The sequence below is a fragment of the Pyxicephalus adspersus genome, chromosome 5 (assembly GCF_032062135.1).
Source record: "Pyxicephalus adspersus chromosome 5, UCB_Pads_2.0, whole genome shotgun sequence".
Taxonomy (NCBI): Eukaryota; Metazoa; Chordata; class Amphibia; order Anura; family Pyxicephalidae; genus Pyxicephalus; species Pyxicephalus adspersus.
In genome coordinates, this window is record NC_092862.1 from 49,555,536 (window position 1) to 49,574,398 (window position 18,863).

At 36.9% G+C, this 18,863-nt stretch overlaps 1 protein-coding gene across 5 annotated transcripts in view; it reads right to left on the reverse strand.

Moving 5' to 3' along the window:
- Nucleotides 1-2,138: 2,138 nt before the first annotated feature.
- The window catches only part of SPIRE1 (spire type actin nucleation factor 1), an 88,441-nt gene continuing 71,716 nt past the window's right edge, over nucleotides 2,139-18,863 (reverse strand). For 2 of the 5 annotated variants that reach the window (XM_072411470.1, XM_072411469.1), the window contains 10 exons: nucleotides 18,126-18,292; nucleotides 15,327-15,417; nucleotides 13,883-14,025; nucleotides 12,016-12,189; nucleotides 10,858-10,890; nucleotides 9,385-9,522; nucleotides 6,588-6,658; nucleotides 6,313-6,340; nucleotides 6,067-6,212; nucleotides 2,139-5,117 (listed from right to left, as the gene is read on the reverse strand). In XM_072411470.1, coding sequence (XP_072267571.1) covers nucleotides 4,859-5,117; nucleotides 6,067-6,212; nucleotides 6,313-6,340; nucleotides 6,588-6,658; nucleotides 9,385-9,522; nucleotides 10,858-10,890; nucleotides 12,016-12,189; nucleotides 13,883-14,025; nucleotides 15,327-15,417; nucleotides 18,126-18,292 — 1,250 coding nt within the window. In that variant the 3' untranslated portion in view covers nucleotides 2,139-4,858. The remainder of the gene's footprint in view (nucleotides 5,118-6,066; nucleotides 6,213-6,312; nucleotides 6,341-6,587; nucleotides 6,659-9,384; nucleotides 9,523-10,857; nucleotides 10,891-12,015; nucleotides 12,190-13,882; nucleotides 14,026-15,326; nucleotides 15,418-18,125; nucleotides 18,293-18,863) is intronic. The other 3 variants (XM_072411474.1, XM_072411473.1, XM_072411471.1) reach the window with 2 other exon arrangements.

An 18,863-nucleotide genomic window follows, 5' to 3' on the forward strand; every position in this document is an offset into this window, starting at 1 on the left:
ATTAATATAATATATATATATATATATATATATTACACTGATTAATGCAGAACATCCTAATTGGCTCACTGTTCTGATAATCTCACTTTGTTTTAATGCTGTGTGTAAATGTACACATTACAGAAGCAAATCCGGCTACTTTTTACTAAATAATATGAACACATTTATTTTAAATTATTTTATAATTTGGCTGTGTATCAGTCTTTTAAATCTGCCTGACGTTTAACTTCCTTTTAAACATGGGTTTTGTGAAGTTCATGGTTATGGCCAAAAAATTTAATGAAAAATGTATACATAGCTAAACTGAAAGGTAATTTCCAATTGGCCTGAAGCTTAGCAATAAGATGTTACTAAAAGGAACTTGTCTTTTACCAAGTTGATACGGAAAATTGACATTTTAGATCAGAAAATCATAGGTGCCAGATGAGATGCTGATCCAATGGCTTCTGGATTTTCACTGACCTGAAAAACTTGGTTTTTGTCTAGTAATTAACCCACCAATTGCCAAGGCACGGATGAAGGAAGTGGGACAACAGTCAAAACTAATATTCTTACTTTTAAATGAAATGGGAAAGGTTTAGAGAGCCTTTATCAGTTTGGTATTGCTTCCTTTTTCTCTATTGGGATGATCATCCTGCTCTACAAATGTGGACATTGTGACACAAAAATGAGAATCTCTGAGGCACAGAGACATAAAAGAACTTTATTTAAATAGACTGAAGAATGTTTTTTATCGGTGTCTTTATTAGTGATATTTCCACCTCTTCCTGTGAGGTCACTGGGACAGGAAGGAGAAATATCCTCAATAGGTGCATGGACCACAATAAAATCATCACAAAACAATCTAGCCTGTCATAATTTATCCTAACTGACTGCCTGTCTATTTTCATGGCAACTTCATTTTAGGTAAAGGAAGCAGATTGTGAAGAGGCAGGCTCTATTATATTATAGATAATAATTCTAATTTCCCCATTTAAAAATGAACAATCCTATGTTCAGAATGTAGTAGGTTATCTTAGTGTATGACCCATATTCAAATGCCTCTGTGAACATTGTAACCACTCTAATTGTTTGATTGCCACAAACCCCCTAGATTGTAAACTATTCTGGGTAGGGTCCTCTCCTCCTTCTGTGTCACTGTCTGTATCTGTCTGTCATTTGCAATCCCTATTTAATGTGTTGGTGCTATAAAATCCTGTTTATTAATACTACTACTAATATTAATAATAATACAATTTACTTACCTGGCCCTATATTGGAGAAACTATAGGTGCTTTTTAAGCTAACCCTTATCTGACTGTCCTGCCAATGTAAAGCATTAAGCGGTGTGGTAGGTGGAAACTGCAAAAGATCAAGGGATATCCAGAAATCAGAATTGATTGAGTAGCATTCTTGCCTTGCAGGGTTTGGGTTCTAGGTTCAAATCATTACAGGACATGGCCTGTATGAAGTTTGTTCTCCCCATGTTTGCATGGGTTTTCTCCAGACACTGCAGTTTCCACCAACATACCATAAGCATGCTTATCTCTGTCCACTTGACCCAATCTTCTCTGTGCTGACTCCCCCACCCTGACCCCTGTTATTGATGGAACTGTGTACCCTCTTCTTAAAGAAAGAAAAATGAATATTGATCACGTTAGGGTTTTGTTTCTGGGACTATGGGAAGAAAATTACATTGTGAGCTGTACGTGCTAAATTAAACTACTATGTAAAGCAGCTTTTCCCAACCTTTTATTTATGGGGGGACCCTTAAAATAAATTTCAGGTCTTGAGGACTCATGCTATAATTTTTATTATTCTCAGTTCACAGTGCATTAGCTTAGGGTTCAATAGAAGGAATTCCTCTTACATTGTTGGCTGTGGGAAGAATGACACCCTTACAGATCGACAAAAAGATCATTGGTATTATTTAAATTGACCCGAGAGGTCCAAATTGCTAATGGATCAGGGAACCCATAATAACCATTGTAGGAACCCTGGTTGAGAAAGAACGATGTAAATAGTTACAGCAAATGTTATCTAAATGTATAAAATTAATTGATTATACACAACTATTACAAAAAACAAATAATGAAGTATCCTGATGTTGAATAGAAATTATTGACCAAACACATATAATTCAATACACAGATACAATGTTAAGATTTCAAGGCATTTTATTATTCTCACAGAAGCAGGGCAGCTGCTGTAGAGAAATGTACAGGGGAACAAAGATAACAAGTAACGGAGCTGTCGATGGCTTGAGGTTCATATAAACTACAATCAATGTAGGCCGAGTCACCATAAGGGCACATGGTAAGGGTAGGTTCTGGACTTCACCTCCTATATGAAAAAGCTTGCTAGAGTGCCAAAGGCAATGTTAAATGATTTCTGCAGCTTGATGACAATCAGAGTGCCTCATGTAACCATCAACAAGCATGCAGGAAATCATAGCAACACTGGTCACGTATGATTACAGTTTGCACCACACGGTGTTTACACGGATTCAACAACTGGAAAAGAAATGCCTTAAATAAAAGTTTTAGGAATGAACTATAGTTGCAGTTTTAACATAAAAACTCATCTATGCATAAACTCCTAGCATGACTAACAGAATGACATTATATTACGATCAATGTACATATAAATATACCTTTCCTCCAGTGTCAAATCGTCCTACCTGTAATTATAACAATGCATCCCAGGTATTAATAAATATAATACAAGTATTTACAAAAAGATAGAGCTTCTGTTTTGTATATATGAACCTGAAAGTGAACTTGTTTCTAGAGTATCAGAGCTTTATATGCTAAACAGCCGTACTTTCAGCTGTGTATTGGAAGCAGACCGCTCATCCAGATGAACAGACTAGAAGATGTCATAAGAAGACTAAAACTTCCATGGAATATTGCTACAGTCCAACGTTGCCCGTGTATAGCAAAGCTCAATACTCCTAATGCTGTGAGTAGCTAGGAACTGTACAGTATGAAATTGATGATACTAAGTATTCATAGGAACGGAAAATCTTAAATTAAATATTTACATGAATGGCCTGCTTGGCAGCAAGTATGAAAATTGTACCTGTACATGTTTATATTGCACTAGTGTAAGTATCACAAATTTTACCATAATGTTACAACATAGCATCTAATGTTTAACATGATCTATTGTCACAGAGGCAGTCAGTTTGTAGACTGTAAAAGTATTCAGTTCATCACTTCTGTATAAAAATTGACAAATATATGGAATTAATGGCATCACTCAGAATGAGCCCAGTGAATTTGTAAGGACATGTTTATCGGGGTCCCCACATTAATGCTGCCTTTGGCTGTTGATACAATCACCACCCTGTTTTGACACTTCTGTAAGAAGTCATGGAATAGGTCTGTTCTTTCCTACTGCAACCATGAAAACTTGTTCTTTGTCCATTTAGAGCAGGTTCTTTCTCATACCCCATTCCTCTGCTACCAATATAGCAAGGCCCTGAGTAGAAAGCCTTATAAACTGTGTGAGTTTACAACAACTGCCTTCCTCCGGCCTGACATGGCAATGCTTGCGCCTGGCTGCTCAGGTGCCAAACACTGCATCCAGGCATGGGATAAAAAGGGTTACACGATTTCCTCTACCCAAAAGCACCAGGGCTATAACTGTCCAACTGGGCAGAAAAGAAGGCCAAGAAAGGCAAATATCCACCATAGAAGGAATGGTGACTATTATGTGATATTGTTACATTGCATTAAATGAACAAAGTGACAGATTTACTTTTAGCACACAGGCATAAATATGCTGGGATTGACACTTGACAAGTAAGATGACAGGAGGTCTCACTAGTCTCCTAGGGCTATGCAATATTGTGTCCTAAAATAGCATTTGTATGCCTGGCATGTTATCAGTGCCACAGGTACATCCAACACTTCTTCGAATAATGCAATATATGACATATAAGGACTGTTCCTATCTACAAGCTTGTTGTCTCCAGCAGATGGCAGGTACATTTTAATGGCCATACAAACACTAACAAGTCAACTACAGGCTGCTTTATGAAGCCAGCTCAAAAAATGTAAGACTGTACCATATTTGTTTTCCTTGTCAGTAGCCAGTTTTTAGAAACATCCCCATTTTTATGTACCCCCAACACCCATTTTTCAATAAAACCACAAAATGTGTAAGAGGATCTACAGGCTTTGACACATAAAAAGGGATGAAAAGATATTTGGTTTGGGAAGACATCATTTGGCACTGAGGAAGAAATAAAAGTGCTACAATTTTCTAGCTAGTCACCTCTGTGTATTTACTTGGGGACAGAAGTTATCAGCACCCTACTGCGTCATACAGCTATATACCAGATAGGCCAGTATCTCAGTATAGATACTACTGTCTCAAGCAGTTCCTCCTCACCGAGGAATCGTCTCATGTCATTTTGGCGACAGCTATTTAGGATAATGAATAAACGAATCTAGATAATGACAATTACAAACAGGAATGTAGACATGATGCAAAAATAAGACATTGCTCCTCTGTTCAGCAGAGCCAGGGGATATGTACTCTGTGAGGTAACAGTGCCAGCTTTACCCTCATGGGTCTCTCTTGCAGGTAGAACATTCTGATCTCCAGCAGAGTCCATGTAATATAGTCTCATTACAATAAGATAAAAAAAGGCAACAGTTGCATTCTTCCAGTGCAAAGGAAATGCTGCATCAGGGACAGCTTGTGTAGATGCAGCCCATTTTAGAGCACGATAAAAAATAAAGGGGTGTGTGCTATTTTTGCCAAATTCAAGCTTGCTCGAACCCTTAAAAAAATAAAATAGCAACAGCCTGATAATTCATTACACTGAAGCAGATTAAAGAAGAATAAACAAGGTAAAAAGGCACGAGAGTCAGATCTCATTGATTGTTCTCTCCTTCGGCCGGTACTCGGATGTTGATGTGGATGACAGGTAAAATGACTGCGTCTTCCTTTTTAACCGGGCCCGCTTGTTAGCCAGCGTCAGGCTGCGGCGGCTGGAGCTTATGATATCCGAGATAAATTTCTTACAGTCCACGCACACCTCCATGGTGCTCCAGTCCTCCATGAGCTCTTTTGGAAACTGAAGTTCATCATCAGACTTATCCCCGGATTTGGATTTGGACCCCAACCTATACAAAACACATAGATTTATGTCAATATGACAGGAGTATAGGGAAATCTACCTGACCGTAAGAAAGTATGACAACCAGACAGTTAGATTTGTAAATCAACACTGGAAGTCTGAATAGTTTTCTTTAACAGGTGTTACAAAAAATCTTTCTGTTTGCTAGCAGTCCCAGGAGCACATTAGTTATCAGCCCCAAGATTGGTAGTAGGCTGGTCAGCTTCCAAAGCTAGGGCTGCAACAATTCAGGGTAAAATACAATCCTCATGATTTCTTTCTTACTTATAACACTGGAACAAATTCCATTCTTCACGGACAAGGCCAGGATACTGCGAGCCCTACTTAAAGCCTGACACTAAACATCTGAAATAGAATACAGGTGAATAACTGCAAATATAGCTATCCGTACGTTTCAGAATTAAGACAAACTAAACAGCATGGAGGCATATTTTCATAAACGCCGATTCCTAAATGGTTCTAATAAATGTAAAAGAGTGACTTTTTGTTCATTTTATAGATCCACCTCTTTCAGAACAGGCTCTTACAACCACATAGCAAGGCATGGGGATCCTAAATTTCCCTTGATTACCTCTCGGACATTAGAAAGAAGAGGATTTAGAACTTGTTCATGCTTTATGCTCTGAAGGTGTTTGTACAAGCAGAACTGCTAGGCAAATAAATTGGCGCTGTGTAACACAAAACAGCCTTCCTTAATAGTGGAAACTCCACTTGTTTATGTCTATAAAGACTTCTTTTAAAAGATATTTTCACATTCAACACCAAGCTTGTATTCACACAAGATCGAGTTGTACACATACAGAACTGCCATGTGTAACAAAATCCTTGGAAAATAACCAGTGTAAGTAAATTGGCTGTGGTACTAAAAGATACTACATCTTTCAGGAACATGTTTTAGTGGCCGATTCACAGTGAAATCAGTTCATTTTCCTTACTTGGGTAAACTCTTAGGTGGTCGATGATGACTGGTATGACTGGTGGAAGGCTTTTCAGGCCTAAGGAAACTCTCCCCTCTCTGCAAGGCAGACGGTCCCAGTGAAAAGATGGGGAGTGTGGAATATGGCTTGGAAGGTAATCTCATCTGTCATGGAAGATAGATACACAGAGTATATGTCAGGACTATAGGAAAGGAATACAGGAAAATAGGTCTGGTGTTTACCGAATTTGCACTTCCAGCTTACCTTTTTGCAGCACTGTGAACACACAGGCCTATGAAGATAAAACACAGAATCACTTTACTAACACTGTAGAATCAGTTAATAAATGGTTAGTTATACAATTACCCTGCAACTGCCAAGATCCACCTATTATAAAACACTGCTTTCTCAAAAATAGAAATACTTTTATGAGCAAGACCCAAATACACTTCTTTCTATAACAAATGTTTATATTTCCCAATCCATTACACAGTAAGGCAAGATAATAAAAAAGTAGAACATTAGAGATAAAAGCTTACCGTTTGCAGAACTGGCAGGTGTAGGACCAGGTGAACAAGGAAAATCTCTTTGTCCGACAACACAAACAAAGCTGTACAGGAAAGAGAATTGAAGATGTGTTCAGAAAACAATATGAAATAAACGTATGATCCAACCTAGCCCTCCTCTGTGTTAACCAACAATACAGGAAGTTTATATTGACAAAAATTTTCCCACTAATTTGGCCATCACATGTGGTCATGATTGCATATTCAATGTCTACTATCCTAAGCACGTTGAGCAAACTTAAATTTCAATCACGGCAAAGAGAACCAGTCCAGATTGGGTTTTTTAAATATCATTTATGGTTATTTTTTCTCAACACAAAGTAAACCTGTGATTTCTTCATGCAGGGCAAAACAAATTTATTTAATATATATATATATATATATATATATTTATATTTACACATACATACATATATACACACACATACATAAACTAGCTGCCCTCCCCAGATCCTAGGTTGTAGAGAGGAAACCACATGTAGGACAAATGTAACAGAATGGGACCAAAGAAAAGATTAGCAGCTGAGAAGTTGCCAATTAGGAGAACCTGTTGCTTTGCCCTGAATTACCAAACCACAAGCTAACATTTATTTATTCTAACTGATCAGGCGTGCTAAGCAATAACATTAGTTGCTTCCTTTGCCCTCAAGTCTGATGATAATGGCTTTTGAAACTTAGGAAGCTATACAATCACATTGTGACAAGTATGGCTAAGATGCCTACAATTTTACATATATATATATATAAGTATGGCTAAACTTTGAAAAACCACATTGATACCTAAAATAAAAAAATATTGGAGAATTACCATCTCCGGTAGCCCTGGAAGCAATACCCCACACCAAAAAGGTGCGGAAATATTTCTAAAAATGTTAAATTATTAAAACATTTATATTGAAACAAAATTTAATTTTTTTCAGCAAAATACAAATTCTAAATATTACTATATATATATAGATGTCATTTTTTTCATATTGTTCAGTTAGATATAAAAATGGTGATTATTTTGGCTCCAAAAGTTCTTTTTCATATTCTGACTATCTACCAAAGCAAGAATCTTTGTCCAGGCACCTATTAAACAGATTTTGTTTGCAATCAACAAGTCATTGCAAGTTTTAAATACAATTTTAATTAACTCCCCGGTGAGCAACTAGAGAATGATTAGAACACCACCCATATTCTTTATTACAGAGGCTTCAGGATATTCAAAGAACATGAAACCTATTCCAGTAGACATCCCAACAGACTGATCCATACATATGTTGTCTATATTTGTCAAATCCACTTTAAAAGGAATCTATCGTGGGCTTACACAGATATCTATTAAAGTCTATACTGACCAAACTTTTTTTTTTTTGGTTGTGGATAATGAAGGTAAGAAGTAGAATTTCTAATCTGTAATACTTTCTGTGCCCTCCCTGGGTAACTCGATGGGAAATCCAAATTTTACAGTTGTCACAAGAACAAGAAGTGAAGGAAATCATCCAATGGGGACCATTTTGTTCTGGTGACAATTCTGAGGGGATTTCTCCTTACTTTGTAGAGTTTTCTTCCTATTTACTGAAGCATCCCCTGGACTGAGACAAAGGAAAATCCTAATTGAACACAGCAACAAGTAAACTGACAGGGATTTTAGTACTTCCGTACTCATTTAAAATAATAAAACAATAAAAAATTTTCCTTCACACCACTCCTCTTCTGCTGCATCTCTTTGTAGTTCTCTTCATTGACTTCCATTTCACCTCACAATTAAATTCAAGCTCCTGTACAATTCAAGCGCCTTCAAATCCCAGTTCTTGTCCCACTTACCTTTCTGACCTGATAGAAAAATACTCCCCTGAGCTCTCTTCACTCCTCCAATGATTTACTAATGACTTCCTCACTAATAACCGCCTCACACACACGGCTCCAAGACTTTTTTTTCGAGCTGCCTCAACTCTCTGGAATGGTCCTTCTCGTCCTACTCGTCTTTCTCCTACTTTCTGCTCATTTAAAGGAGCTCTTAAAACCCATTTTTTCAAACTTGTTCCCATCTTTTTCTGTCTCCTAAAAATCTTCACTACTTCCCACCACTCCATATCTCCCCTCCTATTGTGTGATACCTCCCCCTCCTCTTGGATTGTAAGCTCCTCTGGGCAGGGTCCTCTACTGCTACTGTGTCACTGTCTGTATAATATGCATAATATGTTGGCGCTATATAAATACCGATTATTAATATTAATAATAGAACAGGAGATGACACCCTTTTAACACTTGCAAAAACCTGAAGAGTTTATAAAAAGCCCTATTCATTTCATTGGGGGTGTTTTGAACTTTTGTAGGTATTTGCAAACATTTATAGGTATTTTATTGTTGGCCAAAGACTGCAGGCTTTGATTGCTTTGTAAGCCTAAAACACTCTAGTCTGTACTGGCATATTGGAAATAATTTCACACATGGACTTTTAAACATTGTGTTTTAAGGGTGAGAAACAGTCTGTGTCAACTTAGCATTTAATAGCTTTCTTAAACCATTAAAAGAACCATTTTGTTTCAACCTGGGACTACCTGGATATAAATGGGAGCTCCAGATGAGCATTTAGAGAAGGTTTCATGGGGAATTAAGCAAAGTTCAGTGCTGCTTTTCAGTCTAACATTCACAGGAAGATTCACAGGTACATAAATCTCCTATGTCCATATCTCGGGTCTTAAAATTCACAAATCTGTACAATATTCTGCACTCAGAAATATAAAAGTAGACTGTAATGTTCGTGTAATTTTATAGACTTTACCTTTCCTTTCTTCAGAGCATTGTAGACATCTTTATACTGCTGATACTTTTCCAGCTCTGCTTTTACCAGCACTTGACGTATGTGCATGACTTCCTCTACTGTAAGAGCAAGGCATTCTACTGGATAACAAAACTCCTCCTGAAATTGAACAACTTTTATTAATAATAGAAACAATACTGCAGCTACAAGAGACATAGAAACCTTTACCAAACACCTCTGTTAGTAAAGAGATACAGAGACTGGAAATACCTGGGGATAAACCCCTACTGTGCTTCAATACATAAACTGCTCATTGGAACAATATCTTTATAGCTCCTCTGCAGTACAACAAAAACATTTTCAATTTTCAAATCATCAGGAATATTTTCAAATACTGGATGTTTCAGACAAAACATTCCACTACAAATAGTCTGAGATGGGCATTGCAGAGCAGTTACAGGAGTGTTAGTAAGCAAATCAAACATTTGGGGATTTTATGCTGTGGTGGAATGAAACTTACCTGCACCTTTAACCCATATGTGTTTTTTAGATCATAGCATGGCATTTATCACTGATGATCCTCAAATATTGAACAAATATTTTTGGGGGATAGCTGAGGGTTAGTATCATAAAGAACTGATCTAAGAGACCAAAGAACATTTTTTGAAGAGGCCTATTTCTAAATAACAATTTTTTACACCCAGCCTAATTTGAAGCATATTGCTAAATAATTGATTTACTATATGTGAAACTTCAGCACTGCTCCTGTACTATTACCACATTGTTTATGGGGTTTAACATAAAAATGTAATATCCCAACTAATGCTAAACCCTAAATGCCAACATATGGGACCATGAGGCATTACAAAACGGACACCAGTCAAGTGTCTCTTAGCATTACAAAGGTGTTTTAAAACAGGTGGACCTTGTCATCAGGAACTATCCTTGCAGCTTTCTTGTTCACCTGACGCAATAAAGTTTGCAATAATCACACTGAAAAAACATTTTTATTGATGAAAGATAAATCCTCAGATTTATCTGATATGGTCTCTGATATGTTACACTGAAATGCTGACACCAAAACCACCACAGAATAAAATTCTCTTCCTTTAATAGACAATCATAAAAAACATGCTGATCATAATTATAAATCTAAATAAAAGGCAGAACAAGGCTGTACAAATGGTCAGGATGGCTGCTTCCAAAATGAATCTTCCATGACTTATTCAGCTACATGTCCTGGAAGTATGACTGTTCTGCCTTTAAATTAGACAAAGTGATGCTGATTTTCAGCTGACACACCAGGAAAACATTAGCATTTATGAATCTCCTTTGTCTGGAAATACACCCAATTAGATAATAACTCCTATTGTGTTGGAGAACAGGTGTAATCACCTCTAACAAAAGTGTAATCCAATACCCAAGGAGTTAAAAAGGTGGAAATAAAGAAATCACCCCAGTTAATTTGCACATGGTATCCTTAAAACAACATACCCCTTGGGGTACATCCGTGATCTCAAGCGCTGCCTGCTTTCAGGAAAAACAATATGCAATAAGACTGTTGTCATAAAATGTAATACAAACTAAAAAATTTGAATAAATTACATTTGAAGATTAATTTTGTTTTCATTCTAGGCACCATTTATAAAAAATCAGCTGTAGGATCGTTGCAGGTATAATCAGTGATAAACAAAAATATATGTTACTGTATTTCTTTTTGGAAAATATACTAAATTCAGGTGTGTTTTCCCCGTGCCAGGTTGAATTGTGCTAGACATTTTTGTGATTTATGTTGTAGTTTCAAAAAGGGATTTCCTACATATATACAGCTATCAATGCAGTAATGAGGCACTCACAGGGAATTTATTTACCAATATATTCACATACTACATGAGTTACACCTTTCAATTAATTATTGTAAATGGTTTCTAAGATGAAGACTACAGATCAGTAACCAACTTTTATAAAATATATTCACCTATTCTGAATTACAGAAACCATCTGCCATAATGCAATGGACACTGCTACATTTGTTGCAGTTGCTTGAGTTAGCGATAATATCTATGAACTGTATTATAATAAGTTGCTAATTTCAGAATTTTGTCTTAGAAGTTTTGTAAAAACCTAACTGTGACATTTACACATACTGACTGATGCCATTTATATAGATTGTATGGAAAGGAAATATTCAGAAAAAGACAATAAAAAGGGATGTCCATGATTACAGCTGATAGATCAAATGCTAATGTTTCTTTCTTTAATAAATAATCTTCAAGGACGACACAAACCTTATGCAACATCATTGTCTGAAACAATCTAACTTTTTTCTAAATGGATGGGTCACATGTAGAGAGGCGATGCTCACAATAGGTTTAATAATGGCTAAATATTTGGACGTCAGAATGAAGGGTTAATAATGATGTTGCTGTATCAGTTTGTTGTCCTTTGGGATATGATTTATCTTTGTTACATTATGCATCATGATTGGAGCAAGCAAAAAAGGAATCACACAGAGCGTCCCGCTGTAAAATCACTAAAAAAGAAGGCGCGGATGCTGCAGCTGGTTACGTGGCAACAGCAGAAGTACCACCAGGAGGAAATTGGATGAAGAGATTGATTGTCAGATCAAAACCAAAGATGAAAGAGGCAAACCTGGGGGGCTCTCCACCTGCTGGCATATGCTTTCTCAAAGAGATAAAACATAGCCCCAGCCGCCCCAAAAATGGCTGCTTCAAAAGGATGAGAGCCCAACAAAGAAGCTGTGTGAATGCTGGAAAATTGTTGTCGCAAAGCCATCCTTGGAAAGAAACTGGTTATCCTAGGAACCTAAATAATAAACAGGGAGGAGATTGAAGGACATGTTCCCCAGTGACTCAACATCTGTCAGGGAAACGAACTCTAAACTCATTCAGCAATAAGAGATTCTGCTTCTACATTTGTAATATATAATACATTAAGGTGTTAACTTAAAATTGGTGTATTGGTGCACATGATAGGTCTAATAAACTGTTTTTTCCATCATACAACCAAAGCACTAACTGAATTTTATAATACCAAAGATTGTCCACAAGAGGGCAGCAAAACCTATCACATTCAGTAAGGACATTGCTTCTAATGTGCAGGAAAAATGCATTCCTACATGCTGCACACCATAAAAAATGGTTTATGGTAAAAAAAAAAAAAAAAATGTATATATAAAATGTTGTACAGGTTTACTCTTTGGTAACCGTAACAACACTAACACTACCATGCTTCTGAACTCTGAATAGTCAATTATAAAGTACACCTTGTCTTTGTACCACTTGCATTGAAAAATATATCCATTCATGTTATCTGCTTATACCTAATACATCTACTCTAAAGTATTTAAACATGTTATACTGATTTGATAAAATAATAAAAGAAGCACCATGAGGAACTTTATTTATTCTCTGTTAGAGTTGAATGTCTGATACTAAGCATAATGCAAATATTTACTGCTTTAAATACCAAAAACTAAACTTGGATTGCTTGCTATGCATTATTGCACTTTACTGAATAGATCAGTTAGAATCAACAAAAAGCCATCAACAAGGTTAACCATCAAGTACCATAACGTAAATGTCATGGGGGAAGGGTCACTATAATTGGACTCTTTCAGGAAATTGCTACTTCACTGCTGTCTGGCTTCAACAAATTCTAAATCACTGACCAAAAAGAGCACTGAAATCTGGAACACTAAAGAAACACTGATGGCTTTTGATTGTTATTCAATGTTTGTTATGGTTTACATTTTTATAATAAGGTTCCTTTTCTCCAAAGAAGGTTACCGGTACAAGTGTCTTCATTGGAGTGAATGAAGATCCACCAGAGATTGTTGGGTGAATGTCCGGTATAAACAGACCCCTATAAGTAATCCTGTCATGAACATTTATGATTGCTGACCTCCTTCTGAGAATCCTATTGTTTGGATGCTAAGCCCCTAGTTCTAGTATTTCCTGGGTCACAGACCTGGAAGATATCCTAGCTCAGTGGTCGCCAACCTTTTCGGACCTACGAACCACTAAATCCACGGAATCCAGACCACTCATGCGTGGGGAGCCGCGTGTCACTCAAAGAGGAAGAAACTTCCCCCAGAATGACATCATGATGCCAGAACCCGGCCATTCTCCCATCTCAGGCTCAGACCTGCTTGCTAAATATCCTGGGGGGACAGTAGCACAGGGCTGTAGACGCAAAGGATGTTTAGCAAGCGGGTCTGAGCCTGTGATGGGAGAGTGGAAGGGTTGTGTCCAAACAGGGGACAGCTGCGGACCACCAAAATTTTCTTGCAGACCACCGGTTGGCGACCACTGTTCTAGGTCAGTAACTCAAAGTTTTGAAACAAGAGGGTCACAACATACCAGCCAGGTAGTTTGTTGTTTTATTAAAGATTAGAAGCCATACCAAACCTCTGATGACCCACTTGCTGGAATCCATTTGCAAAAAGCACACTTTCATTTATTTTTCTCTGGGACATAATGTGTTTTATTGAACTTACCAAAGATCTGGAGCTTTGCCTAACTGGGGGTAGAAATTGCCTCACATTGGTTGGGGTCTCTTTCTCTATGGAGTGGCGTCTCTGTGGAGTTTGCCGTCTCTCTGGTTGTGGCGTAGAGGAAATTGGCAGGAACCTGGGTGGAGCTGACAAAAAATAATGCTTAAAATTATTATAACTGCCATACAAACATGCTTACATTAACACATTATTTAGGTTTAATTGGTGCTACAGATTGCCAGTCCAGATAACGTGAAGAGGCCAGAGAATGCAGATATCTCAAGAACAAAGGTTAAGAAGACATTTGTCTACCTTGTATGAATGGACTAGCCAGAAAGTTTGAACACTGAACAACTGACAGGCTGCCAAGTCAAATGCTAAGAGAGGGCAGCTGAATGAATTAAAGAGCTGAAATAAAAGCACAAGTGTTTCTGCTGGAAACTTTGAGGATAAATTACATAGTGTCTGCACTCCATATGTCATTGATGGCTTGGAATAAAGCTTATTTACTTATAAATAATATGCAACTGGTTTAAATTTATAGCTTGGCCACAGTTTCAGCTTCAATGTATTGATCAAGTAACGATGAAGGAGGTATCATGAATCCTAAGAACACGGAGCAAAACTGAACTTGTTCACTATGTGCAGGGAATACCCAAAAGGAGAAAGGTGGGTGCAAGTTAAACATATATTGAAGAATTCTGCAACCAGAATTATTGTAACCTCTCTGCAGACAAAATTGGGGGCCAAAGCAAAAGTACGAGCTGCACAAGGCACACCTTAATTAACGTTCCCTGGGGTAAATTAAAACCTGCACATGTATATGTGCCCATGCTATTTATTATTCCTTATTGTGTGCTAGCTTATGTTGTGATCCTGACCCTCAAATAAGATCACCACTTACAGAAGCAAAACACATTTCTAAAAGCAAATATATAGTTATTCTTCATCAGAACACAACTACATTAGAAGTGTAGCAAATCTTAACATATCATAGTACATAGTACACTGTCTGATACTTCAAGTTTCAACTATACTAAAATTGCCAAGTAATTTCACAGCTTGGTGGGCCACTCATTTAAGAAATCAGGATCCTTGCCTGTATGTGTTTTTACAAAATCATTTACAATGAACCCCTCGATAGTACCTTAAGGCAAGAATAGGACTATTAGAAATACTAAAAGCCAAAAGTAGGCACTGTTAATAAACTGTGGTGTGATACAATGTGGTGTGGAAAATGTGTTGAGTGGTTCTTGGACTGCAAAAACAGGTCATTCAGTAGTCAGGGAAATAAACCCAGGTCACTCATAATAAGAAGTGGTAATTAGTGGAAATCACTTTGACGACATAATGTGAATGTTGGAGTTACTGGCTTTGATGCTGGGAACAATCAACATATTAGACGAGATGTCAAAGCTATTACTAAAACCATCTGGCGTACACTTACTTTTCTTACCACTGGCACTTCCTGGAGATATATCTTCAGGCTGAGAGGGGGACATACTACTGCTGCTTGTAGACTTCTTTACAGTATCCTCCTATAAACATAAGAAAAAAAGGATCATTATTTGTACATAGTTATAGTAAATTTATAATGTTCACTATGATTTGAGTTACCGGTAACAATAAAAGGTAATTATCAGTGGATACAAATATATCAACTCAGCAATATTTCATTTATGATACCAAGTTTACGTGGTAAGTTCAGGACAGCATTGGGTCTTTGTACTCTGCTCCTTGCAATATATACAGAATAAGCCCAAAATAGATTAAGAAGAGAAAAGAATGTTGAAGAACTGACGAGAAACATATAAAATTTCCATAACACCTAGGGCTTACACACTTTTTGTGTGAACATTTCGAAAGCTGTTTTAGTTTTCATACAATGTTCTGCTACTGAGTAGAATAGTCATGACCTAGTAAACAGAAATTAATAAATACTAATCTACGTCTGGCTAATCTATAATCCTGATGCATGTTTTTACTGCCCAGGCATTTATAGAAAGGAAATCAATCTGATTAGGTAAGAGTAATCATCCAGGAACAATTAATCTGCAAAAGCACAGATAACAAGGAAATGTTTGTGAGCATACTCTTGTAATAGGGAATGTACCTCTCAAGATATAACACATAAATATTATATTACTTAAACTTATTAAAAAATAACTAAAAAAAATGTGTCACTTTATTCATTTAAAGATGCCACGTCCCAGTTAATAATCTCATATTAAATAATAAACTAACAAGGCATCAGAAATCAAACCATTATATTGAGATAAAACATATACAAAGTTTAAAACAAAAAACATTTTTTGTACAAAAATCATGCATTTAACATTTTTACATATGGTCTAATAGGTAAAGGTCTCAAATGTAAAAACTCAAAGCGTTTCATAGACACCAGAGGCCCGCTTCATCAGGAGTCATTTGAGACATATCATGAATTAAAAAATATTTAACTTAGTGTCAGGTAAAAAAGAATGTTCCTGGATATCCCTTAAACACAACAGCAATGGAGTCAGGAGGAGAAGGAGGGTGGAGGGCAAAATCGCAGATAATGTCTCAAGTATTAATCCTTTTACAGGAGGTAAGACTATAAACGCCAGGAGGGCGTACACTCCATAAGAAACTTATTCAAACTTATAGTATGATCATAATCGTACCTACCGCTGGTCTCATCGTCATCCTATAAGTTTAAATCTGGCTGCAGCTAGATGCTGACATTTTATGAGTGAACTGCACTCCGGGCTTTTCTTTTTCAAGCCTTACCTCCTGTAAAGAATTGATAGACTGTATACAGGGTCTCATTTCCTGACTGTAAATAAAACCTGTATGAAGGTCCACATGGACTGTACACACGGACTTATGTCCAGACTGTATACAGGGCCTTTATTTCTCTGCAAGTTGACACTATGACCACATCTGTCAATTGTTATGAAATTCTAAGGCCTGTGTGAAGAGCCAAATTCCAACACAGAGAGAAGTCACAGCTCTGCTTACAGCTGAAATCTATGAACATGTGTGCTGCAACAGTTCAAAAATAAGTGCAGGTACTGTATTTTAGAAGTTTACAGATTCTATTAGTTTAACAGTTTAGTTGAACGGTGGTTTCACATTAATGCAGAAAAAATGTATGCTGTATTGACTGATGTATGATGTATCCTGACTTGACAGTGACTCAGTGTAAACCTAGGTGGTGTTCCACTAATCTTATTCATAGGAAGCATTGCATAATCATGTAATCACCCAGGAATGGGCCTAGATCATTTTAAGGTTTGGATCAAAGGCTTATTTTGGGCTTATTTATGTGGTAAATAAACTATAAATATCAACCTAATCCTCATTGTTACCCATAAAGAGTACTAGTCACAAAATAGCTGGAAATCTAAAATGTATGTCAGTGCAACGTAATAAAAAGTATGCAGCCTCTCTCCACAATGTATAAACATTTCTCTAAGTTTTATGCATTCGAAAACTTTATTTAAATATATTGTAAATTTATCTTTCGGGATTGTTTCCATTGACACTAAAACACTGCTTCCACCCTCATAAAAAATGACAGCAGTTGCTCCCAGTCAGTCACCTGGCAGATCTCTACATAACATCAGGGGTTCACTGCATATTGTGCTAGATATTTGTATCAGACAATCACAATTGTTCGGCTTAGGTGACCATTATCTAGCATCTGTACAGAGCTTTAGGCTACGTACACAGGTAAGATGATTCTCATCCCATAATCGCCTCAGGGCTGATATCGGACAAGAATCTGGCGTGTGTACAGCCCTTGATGTCTGTTGTCCTGGCGGATCCACAGATGAGAAAAGACAAACAACCATAATAAAAGTGAAGGTGAGAGCGCAGCGGGGTGCCACTCCATCGCTCCCCCCCTCGCCTATATATGAAGCAGAACTGCACTGTATGTACAGCACTAATTGATGCATCATTCAGTCTTTTGCTGTTGGAAAGGATCGTGAAAAATCCTTTCCAACGACAAATATTGCATGTGTATACCCAGCCTTATACTACAGCTTACACTGTATATAAGTGCTAAGTAGACAGTAGAATAATTAGTACTTCAGGTCAAATTTCTTAATTCACACTTGGGATCTTTAAATCATCATGTTCATTATCATGTGCCATGCTAATGGTAACTCAAAGATCCTACAGTCTGTGTAAATCAAGGTTTTTATATCCTGTTGTCTAAATGGTCATCACCAATTAACAATGGGGAAAAGGGATGGATTACCTCTGACTCTGAACTGTCCAGCTCAGCCAGGGTTGGAGCTTTTAGAAGCCTCTTTCGTTGAACATTCACTTGCATGGAGCGTCCATTCACCTTGGAAGACTCGGGTATACCACCATTTAACACTGTGCTCTCTGGTTGCTTTCTTGTGACTTCAGGAGTAGAAACGTCTGATGCAAGAAAAAAAGAATATTGATATATTCCAACAGAAACATGCTATGGAACCCACAAGATGGATTTAGATTTGGTTATGTAAGAAATGGTAAATGACTATGCTACTGAGGAAATGGTCTTGTTCAGTATATAATATTTACAAGATATAAAATTAATTGCAACAAATATTTTCTAATATAGGTAAAATGTGAATTAAATCACACTGTGATAGCAAAAAGGAAAGATACAATGCTAATTCTGTATAGTCTGCTGTCAAATAATATACATTATATTTAGCCGTAATTTCAGCACCCATTACTTGGATCTCCTATCAAACTGAATGTCCACCCATATTGTTTTCTTTTCTAATTTTTAGTGCAAGACAAACAACTTGTAATGTTGTCAACTGAACAGTTGTCCCAAATAAGAGGATTTTCCCTTACGTCTGTCTTACTGTCACCAGGGCAATTATACAAGATAAATCTCTCTAGAGTGGGGAAAAAAGAAATAAAAACCTAGAGTCTAACCCTTTCATACTTGATCCAAAACTAAAAACTGCTTATCCTTATATAAACTTTAAAATACCAG